The sequence below is a fragment of the Lepisosteus oculatus genome, chromosome 11 (assembly GCF_040954835.1).
Source record: "Lepisosteus oculatus isolate fLepOcu1 chromosome 11, fLepOcu1.hap2, whole genome shotgun sequence".
Classification (NCBI taxonomy): domain Eukaryota; kingdom Metazoa; phylum Chordata; class Actinopteri; order Semionotiformes; family Lepisosteidae; genus Lepisosteus; species Lepisosteus oculatus.
The window spans coordinates 39039748-39052752 of record NC_090706.1 but is presented as its reverse complement, the minus strand read 5'-3'; the positions used below and the strand labels follow the sequence as shown (position 1 = coordinate 39052752).

General features: G+C 41.0%; 1 protein-coding gene across 7 annotated transcripts in view; it reads left to right on the top strand.

Moving 5' to 3' along the window:
• Nucleotides 1-13005, top strand: part of htr4 (5-hydroxytryptamine receptor 4) — a 135806-nt gene that overhangs the window by 101109 nt on the left and 21692 nt on the right. For 2 of the 7 annotated variants that reach the window (XM_015350024.2, XM_069196219.1), the window contains exon 7: nt 2005-2089. The exons of the other annotated variants lie outside the window; for them this stretch is intronic. In XM_015350024.2, coding sequence (XP_015205510.1) covers nt 2005-2068 — 64 coding nt within the window. In that variant the 3' untranslated portion in view covers nt 2069-2089. The remainder of the gene's footprint in view (nt 1-2004; nt 2090-13005) is intronic. 7 annotated transcript variants of the gene reach the window in all.

Below are 13005 nucleotides of genomic sequence, written 5' to 3'. Positions count from 1 at the left end.
AATGCGGAAAGGGAGGAGTGGTTTTCAAGCCTTTAAAACACCCAGGGTAGAGGAGTTTCAGAGTAATTGTAAATATATTCACTCAGTTGGAAGAGCAGTCTGCAGGCTTCAGTTTGTCCCAGGCAAACAACTCTGGGATATACCCAAATAAATCGTTTTCCTGACAACCACCAAAGTTCTTGGGGCAAGCTCCTCCTGGGTTGATCCTGGGGCAATGGAGCAATCTCACTGATTTGATTCAGGAGGAAAATGTTTGTATACTAACGGGTAGTGTGAGCAATCAATAAGCATGATGGAACTTTCTTTTCATGTGGTCCAATGACTGATAAATATTAAATCAATAGAAGTTTTGCCGCGTTAAAGAGAGGTTAATTGAGAGAAACTAAAGTATTTTACCTCGTTATAATGAAGGCCACTACAATGATAGCTCTATAATCCATCCAAAGTTTCATTTACCTGACATTTTTTAAATTCTAAACTTATAATTTATTGCAAAGTTTTTTTTTCCAGGATAAAAAAATGCTACCCTGGTTATGGAAAAAAGAAATGAGAAAAAAAACATCACATTACGAAAGCTGCAGGGCAAGCACACAGATTGGTGTTATCAAGACGACAAAAAAAAACATGATCAGAATTCATGTCTAATCACGTTTCACTGTGCATTTCCGCTCATCCCTATCTAAACGAATACAAACTATTTTGTTAGGGGCAGAAAGGATGCAAAATCTCATTATTGTTTAAGGGAAAGCTTAGGCAAGCATTTTTAGGGGTTACTGTACAGCCATCAAATGTTTTGGTTTAAATGAGCAAACAGATCACGTTGGTTGTATCAAGAAGCGTAATCTTAAAAGAATAGCCTGTTAAAACTTTTAAAATATATAAAAATATATATAAAAATAAAATTTTATATTCCTTTATCATGCAGATTTTAGCAATCTCTTGATTTTGAAAGACTCCCATTGCACTGTAGCTACTAGCTCAAAATGCGCTAAAGTGATCCGCATTTAAATAAATCATGGTAAGAGCACAGCTGAGCATGAATGCACAAATGACCATAACAAAAATTCACCTTTGCAAGTTAATTGTTTTTTTAGCTGACACCTGTTAATTGTGCTCATGGTCAGAGTGGTGCAGGGGAATTTAAACACTTAGAGTGTCTTTTGATGAGCTCTCTATTTATTTTTAATCCTTAAACTGCAGGTGCTTTATTCCATTAACCCAATAATTAGGAGAGGGGTGCCTTTTGTAGTCCTGTAATGCTGTTACATTGGTAACAAGATGGTTAGCAGCGTTTGTATTTCTCAAATACAATTTGCAAGATGCACTGCAAATGAGCCTAGATGCACTATGGTTATGCAATTAGTTTTTGGCAGGCAAGAAATAGATTAAATGTGTTTGCAAGTGCTTTGATGCATTAGATGGAAAAGCATAGTTTTGCCCATTGTACCGGGTATCCACACTCCCATGAATCTCCCATGAGACTAGCTGGAGGAGCGCGAGACAGTGGCCATGTTCCCAGCATGTTGCAACGCCCAGATCCTAATCCTGCTAAAAACTGGTGGAATGTGCAGTTAAGTCCCCCACACCACAATCTCTATAACATCCTTCAAACGATGTTAGAAGAAAGGAATGGGATTGGGTTCCAAGTATTTTAAACCAGGTGTAGAACATGTCATGTCCTGTTAACTCCGTCCTTACCGCCTTCCGAGATTCAACACATTATTTGGGTCATTTGGTGGGAGTGTCTAATCGGTTGGCCAGGCATAGTAGGACAGGTCACCTTTTCATTTCACACCTTTACCGATTGCCAGAAGCTAAAAAGTGTGATGCAGCTCAGTATGCCAAGTTATTGATAATGGTTATGGGCACAGATTAACCTGCTCTTCTCTCTCTCCCTCTCTCTGTTTCCCCCGTCTCCCAACTTCTCCTTGCCTGTCCTCCTCTCCCTCTCTGTGGAATACCGCTGTCCCCTCGCTCACCTCCCCTCTCTCTTCTCTGGTCTAGCGGCTGCTCCTCTGCCTCCAAACTGCTCCTCTGGTTCTGCAACACCAGGCCAGTTCCTGTCTAGAGCTGTCTGAAGGGCATGCAAGTGAGTCTGCTTCTCTCCTCTTCCAGCCTCACCGCCTTCCATTTTCACATCTCCCATTTCAGATGCTCCGATACAACGGGCTTTGTACGCAGTTTAGTTTGTTGCTTCGTTGTGCACATGTATCACCGCCTAAGACCTACTAACCCCTAGAAAGCTCACAGTGTTTAAAAGCACCTTTTAACAGCACACAGCTGCAGAAATCGATTGTGAAGAAAAGGGTGTTTCTTAGAGTTGTCTGATCACTACAGTTTTACAGTTTAGTGTACTGCACTTTGTACTGTGATTGTATCAAGAAACTGTGGCGTCTGCTCTTACTCAAAGATCTTTGCGGTGACCAGCCCCCACAACCCTCAGGTGTCAGTGAGTTGTTGTGCAGGTCACTGTCACACTATGCTCATAAGGGGATACCCAGGCACAGAACATCACCACCTACAAGACTCCTTGAATTGTTAAACTTTGATTTGGCTCTATCAAGGCTACCTGGCCTTTGCTCTTAAGGATGCTGCCAGTTGTAATCCTCTTTTGTTATCATTCTTTGAGTGTTAGTTAGCCTTAAGTATGTGTTGTGCTCTCCAATTTCATTGCACTGGGTCAATGGAATGACATTTGATTTAGAATTGCTTGCCAGTAATGTCAGCTTCTCATTATCTTCAAGGGTATCGCTGCCTTCTGTCATTTGAAGGTTGTTATCTATTCCAAAACGGAGAACTGCCTTTGAAAACCCAAATAAGCTCAGGGTCTGGTGTCTTAAAGAAACTTCCCAGACACTAGATTTTTATCCACGGAAGTAGCACTTTTTTAGCAGCTGAAGTTACAAAACAATGCCTGTATTTTGATTTTTCAGACTGTTTTGGCAGCTTCAATGCGTGGATCTCTTCGTCTCTGATGAGAACTCAACGGGAGGATGGGTCCTCTCTCTGCTGACAGGCATGCAGTCAGGTGGCTTTAATTAGACTCCCACGCTTTTATCATCACAGAAGGCCTAGATACAGAGGTCATGGCCTTTAGAGCATCTTGTTAAAGCTAAAACATGAGCCACATCTCCTGCAATTTGCCATCAGTTAAAACCAGTATTTAAGCTGCCATGCTCAGTGATTTTCCGTGGACTAGAACAGGCGTTTTATTTTTTTAAAGAAGGTCCAGTGCAAAACAGCAACTGCATTAATCTGTGACAGACTATCACTGTTGTGGACGTTTAACAGTGTTGCAGACCTCTGTCCTCAGCTATTTCGTTTTTTCTAAAAGGTTTGTTTGTATTGCCCAATTGACTTTTCAAATGAAATTAAATCCTCCCATGATAGTAACAGTGAATATTATTGAGAAGTAGATCACAGTTTTAATAGACTGTGTAACGAGATACAAAGAGAGAGATGGTTCAGATACTGACTGCAGCATCTGAACAGTGAAGTCATTGTATTGCATGTTAAGCTTTAGACATGAATAAACATGATTGTGGACTAGGCTTTGGAAGTTTTTACTGTTTTATCAGTTTTTTAACCAAGCATCAGAAGGGATAACATTACTAAGAAGTTTACTAAGAAGAGTTTTTGAGCAGGTGTCCAGTAGCTCCTTAACATATTCTATGGGAAGGAACAAACAAAAATAACGTCTTGTTTTCCATATTAAAGTGAATTTTTAAAGTTTTACTTTGTAAATGTTGCACAGTCATCAGTTTTTTTTAGGATGCTGTCACAGTATCCAGGAGATAAATTGTCCAGGACAGCTTGAGGGTAATCCCTCATGCACACGTTTTTTGCCAACATAAACACGCTGACGACTGACTGGAAACAGCGCAGATGTGCAACACTGTGAAACATGACATCACTGTGCAGACAGAACATTCCAGGATCACCATGGTGAACTGTCTGCAATAACGAGAACAGGGAACACACCTCTGTGTTTTAGAATGGAAGCACGCGCTAGATCTTCAGGTCTATTGTCATTCTGTGCATAAGTGCAGTGTTAGTGATGAACGTCTAATATCTTGTGCATAGATATACCTGCTTTTAAGGTAGTAGCTAAACAATATGAAAACCCTAAAAAAACAACAACAGATGACTATACATATCAGAGTATATCCCTCTAGATCCCCTCTGGTACCGAGTTTTTTTACACATTTGATAAATTCAGTAATCCTGCACTGTTTATTGTAAAACATTAATGGCATTCAAATATTTACTAGGTATTTCAGGGTAATGTTGAAATTATTGCTTTCTGTAATAACACGCGATATTCCTGTATTACGACTGAATTTATGGTATGAAATAAAAAAAAATCAGCCCTAATGCGCAGAAATACAGGATCAGAAGAACAGACTTAAGAGAATCATGAGAGAAGTTGCGTTGGCTGAGGTCTTGCAACATTCACAGCTGAAATAAAGTCCCTGGCAGGCTTTGAGAAAATACAAAAAATGTGACTGTGACTTTGATAGAATTATAGTCATAAAATACTGCACAATACATAAGGATAGCTACCATTCAGAATCTGTTGTCTTTCAAGCTAAAAATTAAATATAGTTTAATAAATATTTTTAATGTCAGCATGGAAAGGAACAGTGACCTGCCGAACCTCTCCTTAATTAGCAAATGCAGAAATAAAAATGAGTGGAGATCCAAAAGTGGATCATAAGTCCAGTCAGTTTTCTTTTTGACAGAGTAGGGTGTTTGTGTGCGTCACCCTGAGAGACAATGAAAAGACGGTGCATGAAGGTCCAGACCTAGTTGGCAGGGTCATGACAATCCACCTGTGAATTTGACATGGCCTTTCTGCACAGCAGGTGAACTGACCACTGGAATAACTGATTGGCATGGGTCCACACAGCAGAGTGGAGACCAGTACACTCCTACCCATTCTTCCAGGGGCTCTGTATATTATCTGGTCTGACTTGTCATGTTAGATTTGTTGGAAGAAACTAAGGCAAGTTGGAAGAGAAAAGCAGTTTAAAGACAGCAGCTGCCATGCTCCTATTGTGATCAGTCGTATTTGTTGACCTGACTTTATGCCTTTAGGTTTCTTTATTCTTTTGCATAAAAAACCATTTGCCTTTATCTCCAAACCTCCTGCTGCTTCCTTACGCTTTCATTAGCTCCTCCGTCAAAAGCAAGGTTTTTCAGAAGCTCTCTGTCACAGTGAAATACATACCACTTGTTCTGAAAATAAATTTTCTGTCTTTTATCCTGAAAATAAATCCTTAATGCAAGCTCAGTTTGTCACTGGCAAATTGCGATGTGAAGAAATCGATACAACATCTTGGAGATTTGACAAGCCCCTTTTTCATTCACACTTTGGTTCTGATTTTTCCTCCATCTTGCTCATGTTCATTCAATCCATGTATGGTCACGAGCCCTCTGAAGTCCCCCCCCCTCTCAGAAGGCGTGTCCTGTGCTTACTTCCATGGGATCGCTTCAGCACAGGTGTATCACCTGTGAAAGTACAGTAGGGCCTCGACATCTGAGAATGTGACGTTTGCGGATCCACTTATTCACAATTCGGCCTGGCCAGCAGGGGCTCGGACAGGAAGAAGAGCAGAGCAGGAAGGATGTTAAGAGCAAATTTCAAGACTAGCGTCCCGAGACGAATCCAGCTGGTGAGGGAGCAGCTCCGCCCTGCCCCCTGCCCAAGCACTCCTTACCCAGCACCCGCCTCTCAGCGTGGCCTTGTTTATATCCTGCGACGATCGCTCCGGGCTGTTTACGAGCTCGCATTTCCCTACTGTGGGGCTTGCTAGTCGTGGGTCTGGGAAGGCAGGGAGAGAAAGTGCAGGCAGGCTCTGGCTGCTGAGCTGTGCCTCAAGTTGTTTATTCTAGCTCATTACTAGTATGCATGTTAGTGATTACTGTGGTTTTAATTCCTCAAAGTTATTTGAAATATCCTAAAGCGAAATGCATTAGTTCTTTATCAGTACTAATATAAAGGAGGGTTACTTGTGTCTTTGAACGATACTGTATACTGTAGTACATTATGCAGTGGCATAGGGATGGATGAGGTTGTATGCTAGTTTGGCTACGGTTCTCTGCACCGAGCCCTTTCAAATGTCGAGACCCTTCTGTATATCTAATATTGCAGGTACACCAGGAAAATGATAGGTGGAGAATGAAGAAAGGAAATAACCAGGAGGATAAATCGATCCCCAAAAGCTTAGACCCACGACATTACATCAAACTTAAGAGCTCAAAACTCTAGGCCAAAGTGTAACGACTCTCCAAGAGCCTGCTTGTAAATATCACCCTGGCATTTCAATCCCTCGCTGGGGTGATCAAACTTAAAATGAGCATGAATCTGTCAACTCCAACACAATTGATGGTGGAGGTCAGTTTATAATTTGCTTAATGTCAATAAGAGTTACTGCAATTTACAATATTTCAGCTCCAGGCAGTGTCTCCCCTAAATAAATCAGGAGACAATCTGTTTTAAATGTTTATTATGGGAGCCGGCAAAAATGATTTGCTCAAATTTCTAATGCATGCGTCTCCATGTTTAAAACAAGCCGAGCAGTGTTTAAGGCTCAAGTGCTCAAGTGCTAGGCAATCCCAGATAAAACACCGGTCTCACGGCCTTAGAGCACAGTAATGAACCCCAATGAAGACGTGACAATTCTTGAGGACCCGATCAAGCTACTTCATTGCATACTGTAGATTCCTGCGATGGTGGCATTTCTGCTTCTGCTTTGCCCTCCAAAAGCGTCGGCCAAGATTCCCCCTCCGGGATCCGGGACTGCGGTGGTGCAGGTGGCAGCGCCATTTTCAGAGGTATAAGCATGCTGATTGTCATAGCTCTTTGAATGGTACTGCCGCACGCACTCAGATGACGACTCCCGAACCGAGAGCGCACACGTCCGCGCTGGCGGACTTCACCGGCGCCCCTACCAGCCGACGCCCATCGCCGGCGCTCTCTAACCTGCCCAGCAAACCTGCGGTGTAACCGGCTGTTGCCGTTTTGAAAGCGGGATACTGACGGGAACTGGGGACGTGAACCGTGCGCCAAGGGAAGGGGGTTGGCACGAATGATAACGCGGTTTCCTTCAACAGCCACCCATGTCTGCGCTGAATCGTGTGGTTGTAAATTATTTCAGGCTGCCTTGACCTTCCAGTCTGTGGGCCACCATTCGTCAGCTGCTCAGTTCATCAATTTGTCCCCTTCTTGCGCAAAACTGACAGGGAAAATGAATGCCAACAAAGGGCCACACTGGATGAGAGGAATATAACCGATATATCGAAGGCGAGGGTGACTTTGGACAAGCTGCACTGTCTCCAGGTGGCACAAATAAAGACAGAGAGAAGGGCTGCAGTCCTACATGGGACAGAAATGGCTTCGCTTCTCATGACACTTGATTTTTTTGTGCAGCCTGTCAACATGTGTTTATAGCTGGAACTGCACTGTTCTTTACTACTGTCTGGGCTTAAAAAGGTCAACAATCCAGCTGTTAACTTCAGTTGCCTCAGTATTTGTTTATTTACTACTAAGGTAAGAAGTGCACCACAAAATGATACACTGGGTTTACATTTTGTAGCTCATGCAAAGGCAAAAATGTATAGCCCACGGGTTATAAAACAGTCATCTGAAACACAGTCATTCCTAGCAGCAACACGAGCCTATCTTGAAACTTTCATACCCTTTAAAGCTCTGTTACGCCACACACTGGGCTTCTTCAGAATAAACAGTGAAATACAAACTAGAGGACACAATAAAGCATATGGAAGTACATTTAAAACTAAGAACAGGAAGCACTTCTTCGCCCACAGTGTTATGGGAGTGTGGAACAAGGTACCGAGCCTTGTTGTTGAAGCTGATACCCTGGCTTCAAGAAACAGTCGGATGAGATCTGTTTATTACTAATTACCAAACAGGTTGGACTGGTCCAATGGACTCCTCTCACTTGTAAGTGTTCTTATGATAATAAGCAGATGCAACACTTACTTTGCAAAGATTAAAGCTCTACAACAGTTGTATTTCCTCTGTTTATATAAACCTGAAAATACAGATACATCACCTCACTAGAGCCACAATGTGCACTGAAATTCCTTAACCTGAGCAGCAAACACAGAGTTCCTCATTTAGGTTTTGTTTAATACCGAGTATCCCTAGTTTTAAAAAACACAAACACAATAACAAAGAAAAAGAATGAACCCCCCACACAAACACAAATCTGTTTGCTGAGGTATAGCTACAATGTGTGTCTAATAATACAATAAGAAGGCTGATAACAGGACAATATAAATGGTTTGTGATCTTTTTTTGTAATTAGAGACAATACAGAGTGGTTAGACGGCTATTTAGTGGGTTTTTTCAAAGTTTCAAAGAGAGATTCTCCTGGAAATTTACCTGGTGCCAAATACGGTGCTGTTAGAAAACCTAATTTCATTCCTACCCGATGTTGCTTTGGATGGAAACAAAAACCTGTCAGGGCCACAAGTCTCAAAACCTCTTTTCTGATGGTGATGACCTTGTGCTCAGACACTGGTTTCACTGTTTCTGTACTATCAATATGTGTCGCAGTGATCTATTTGTGCACAGTACACCCATCGAATAGATCTATAACACAGAATGACATTTTCACAGGCAGCATCCCTATTACTTGCACAGATTGACATTAGTGTCGAAAAACTCCTTTGCCAACAATGTGGCTTTTTTCCCCCTGAGTTACAGTTGAAAGATTACTTGTTTTCGCATACACCCGTCCTTGTAAATCACTGCTGTTACAAAGATGTCCACCGAGTCCATGCTGAAGAACTGTCAAGTTTTTTTCTGTGTATACACAGTCTGGCAATCTTGGGTCCTTTAAACATGCTTTGTGTCATTATTGTCAAACAGGATTATCAGTCACAATGACATTTTTGCATTTTACATTAACAAATGCAATTTTTTAAATATACTGTACTGTTGAGTGAAGATTTTAAAGTGCACAGTGTTAGAACACCCATTGCATTTCAGGTTTCATAGGCTCAAGGTTAGTTTAATGGATTATTCTGCTTTACAATGAGTTTGTCTAGTATTGCTAAAATTTACACAATGTAATCAGGGCTGCATAATTTCTGTTTAAACAGCACAGTTTTTATTGTGTTTTAATAAAGTATTTATGAGATAAGTACAGTCTGTTTACTCACACTTTAAATCACATCTGTAATGTCTTTTCTTCTCACCTTCACTGCTTGCGATTAGAGTATTTTGGATTGTCTAACTCTTAACCTAATGTTTCTCCTCCAGGAGAGATCAGCAATCCCTACTGCTGATGAAGAGCTAGTAGTAAAAATGTACTCTTCATAAAATATTCTAGAAACCTGAACAGTCTGTTCTGGTTTAAATTAAAGCAAAAGGAATTAAGCAACTCTAAAAGAGCAGCAGCGTATTTTGCCTGTGTCAATTACTGTTCAATAGTTTTAAACCTATCCATTGTGGACAAATTGAGAGACAGATTGCACCAGATGCATTTGCTTTCAGGCATCACATCAGTGTGCAGTTTCCTTGGTAAAATATCACAATAACAAAGCCTGGAACACTAGCTGTGTTGAGCCTACACAAAATCCATCGTAATACAAATTCCACTTGTCATCAGCCATGAGCCACCCGAGTTCAGAAAGAAGCTCCTCTGTTCCTCAGCTCTGCTCCACTCTGCTCAAAGCAGGGCTCATCTGTCAGAGCTCCTGAACTTCAAACTGGCTTTGAAGCATCGATCCCATAGAATGGAAAGAGGTTTGATTGACAGACGGGATAAATGCATCCACTTCCTTCTAATTTGACCACCCTGAAGGACAGACAAACACAGCTTTGGCACAATCTGAATTGGGCTGCATTTGATAAACCTGTTGGATCCATGGCTGTATAATAGCCATGGAAGAAGTAGCAGATTCTAACATTTTTTTGCTGTAAAATTTGTAACATTTCTGTAGTTAATCATGAATGCATGTTTCTCAATTCTTGTGGATTTGGGGATGTGTGTATTATTTTGTCTACGTACTTGCAAAAACAGAAAGATACCTTTGTCTTCAAACAGTGTTTCAATTTTTTTTATTTCAGCTTTATTCATCCAGACAATAGTGGATATAGTTCAGATTATTTTACTTAATTAAAAGGCTATTCTTTTTTTCTGGACAAAGGCTTTTTGAATTTCTTTTCAGTAATTTTCTTTAAAGAGAGTAAACACAGATGGAAATTTCTTCCTGTTGTATGTCATCTTCTCAGCCTTGCGGAGAAAAAAATCTAAGTAGCAGAGGTGCTTTGAATTTTGGGATATATTTACATTTTACATTTATTTTAATTTGATTCATTTCCATCCATAGCAACTTCCAATCACATCCAGTTACGCTGCAAAGGGTAGATATACTGTAACAGTAGCATTCATATTAATTAAAGCTATCTAACAGGAGAGCTAATTAAGATTAATATTAATTAGCTCTCAGTGCTTCACAGTGCTAGACAAAGAGCCTAAAGAGCCTTCTTTTTGTTCTAAGCATCTGTCTCTCTCTCTCAATAAGTATTAACATTTAGAACAAGAATTGTGCACACAAATATATAGCCCCACACACCAGCTTCAGGAATTTACAAAGCAATGCAAAACATCTATGAAAAATTGCTGGACATAGCCAGGTTGAGATACAGTTTAGCACTGTATGCAGAGTGTGCTTGTGTGTGGCTCTGCGTGTACTGTGCTCGGGCACTTTTAATTGACAGGGGGGGATATTTGCGTCACCCTGGCTTCAGCAATCGCCTAAGGCCTGGATTTGAGCCAATGGTGTCTGCCTGGACCGTTTTGACTTCATTAGCCATTTTGGACAAAGCAGTCCCCTCCTGCCTCTAGGCTCCCTGGTTGTCTCGCGCTAAAGGTCACAGCTAGGAAAGATGAAGCCCGTCTATATTGCTGATGAGCCCGGGTTCCAATTGGGGTTGCTAAAAACCACATATTTAAGTGCCTCTGCGCATTAATTTAGCAGGTAAGCAAAGCTCTTATGTTAACTCCAGTCTTGGCAGGACTCTGCTCTGATAATAAGCAGGCTTATAAAAATATATTAGAACCTTTTCCTTTTAGTATTGGTGTTCAGGAAAGCAGCCTTTGATCAACTGGTAGCACAACAGCCTGCCTAAGAGAAGCACTGTCTGGTAAACAAGCATGATGAGAATTTCTTTTCCCTTGGTGTTATTACAGAATCCATCTAAAGTAATGTTTTGTCATTTCCATTAGTATTTTAAGATGTTATCCAAATACACGTCTGTACTTAATACAAGGGCAGCAGATACAGTGAAATGATTTCTGTCTCTGAACCCATAATAATCAGGCATTAAGGAAGGTGATTGGTGGCTTTGAGGAAGGCAATCCGTCCTGATTTGTGAAACTGTGCAACGCACTCCCACTTCACAGCATGTGTCTGGAGTCGTTTTAAAAGCTTTTTGCTCTGGAGAAAACAGGTGCACCAAGCTTTGTGTATATAACTGTGGAAGAGCAAAGCTGAAGGTCAACAATATAGAGGGATATACAGGAAATTGGAAAAGAAATTCATTGTTTTTAGATGAATAATTTGGAAAATCTTGTGCATTATACATGGAGTCAGCCGACATGACACTGATTTGGAGGGGATAAAACATCTTGCTGTCCTGTAAACTTCAGTCCTGTGTCTAAAGCCCAGCCTAACTGTACTCTGTTGCTCTTACTTTGAAATTCGGCAGGATAATGTAACATGTGTCAGTTTAGTACTGTGTTAATAACCGATATGTTACTTTTCTGTGAGGGAGTATACAGTAGATAAGGCACAGATGCCCCATTCATTACAAGGCCTCATGGCTATATTTAAATTAATTCCTAAAAATTGCACTACAAAGTATGATATTTTGAGGTGTCAACAAAGGTTCTGAAAACAAGAAAGAGCCTAATTCGTGGTTTGTTTTTCCCTGCTACAGGGTGACCTTAATGACCTTCTAGCAGACTGAAATCACTCCCAGAGTTCCAGTGATGCAGAGTATTGTGTATATCCAGGTCTAAAGGCTCGCGTTCCAACTGGTGCCTTCCCTTTCCACCTCGTTGGAGTCTTAATTGTCTGGCTGATCCTGCCTGAGTGCTCAGTGATCGTAGCTTCTTAGTGGCAGATCAATCCGGCAATTCCATTTCTCAAGGCCGGTGGTAAAACATGTCAGGAGACTCTTCTCTGGCTCTCATTCCGACTCACTTGACTGGGTTGCATCCGTTTCTACTCACACGGCTGACAAGACTTGATTTAACTCTGCTACTGTAGTGTTTAGTTATTCCCGATTGTAGGGCCGCTTCTGTTCCTTGGGCCTTATAGCCTCTAAATGAGTCAGTTATCACACAACGTTTAATACCCATGGTCTAAAGATCCAGCAGCGTCTTCTGTGCCTGGGCACAAACAACATCAGGCTAACCTACAGTATGTGGATGTGTTAGTGTGTGTTCTATTTTGTGCTTGGTGTATTGTTAGAATTGCATTACAGCAGGTGTCCGTCTGCATAATTTATAACGGCAAAATTTCGAGTTGAAGTCAAGCCTATATCTGGGGTTCTGCCACCACACTAACAGACACTTCATCCGGTTGCTACTGTGCCGACCTTTCAATGGGGACTGCAAGTAAAAACCCAAATGTAATAATCATAGTGCTATTCTTAGAAAAATACAACCCATTACTCCTGCAGGATACCTGGGTGCTCCAGCTTTTCGGTCCTGCTGTTTTGTTCAGAAATAATAATTTGCCATTTTCATGGCTTAGCTCCTAGTGCAGAGAATCTGCAGATGAGTTCCACAGACAGCATGCTATTGTCTCTTGCAGGTTCTTTGTAATTAAACAGATTTACTGTTTTTACTTCAGGCATTTAATCTTTCAGACATTTTCTTTACTTATTCTGCATATATACATATACATTATTAATACAATTGCTTAACATGCCTCTGTGACTTCACTTGTTTTGCCAGTTTA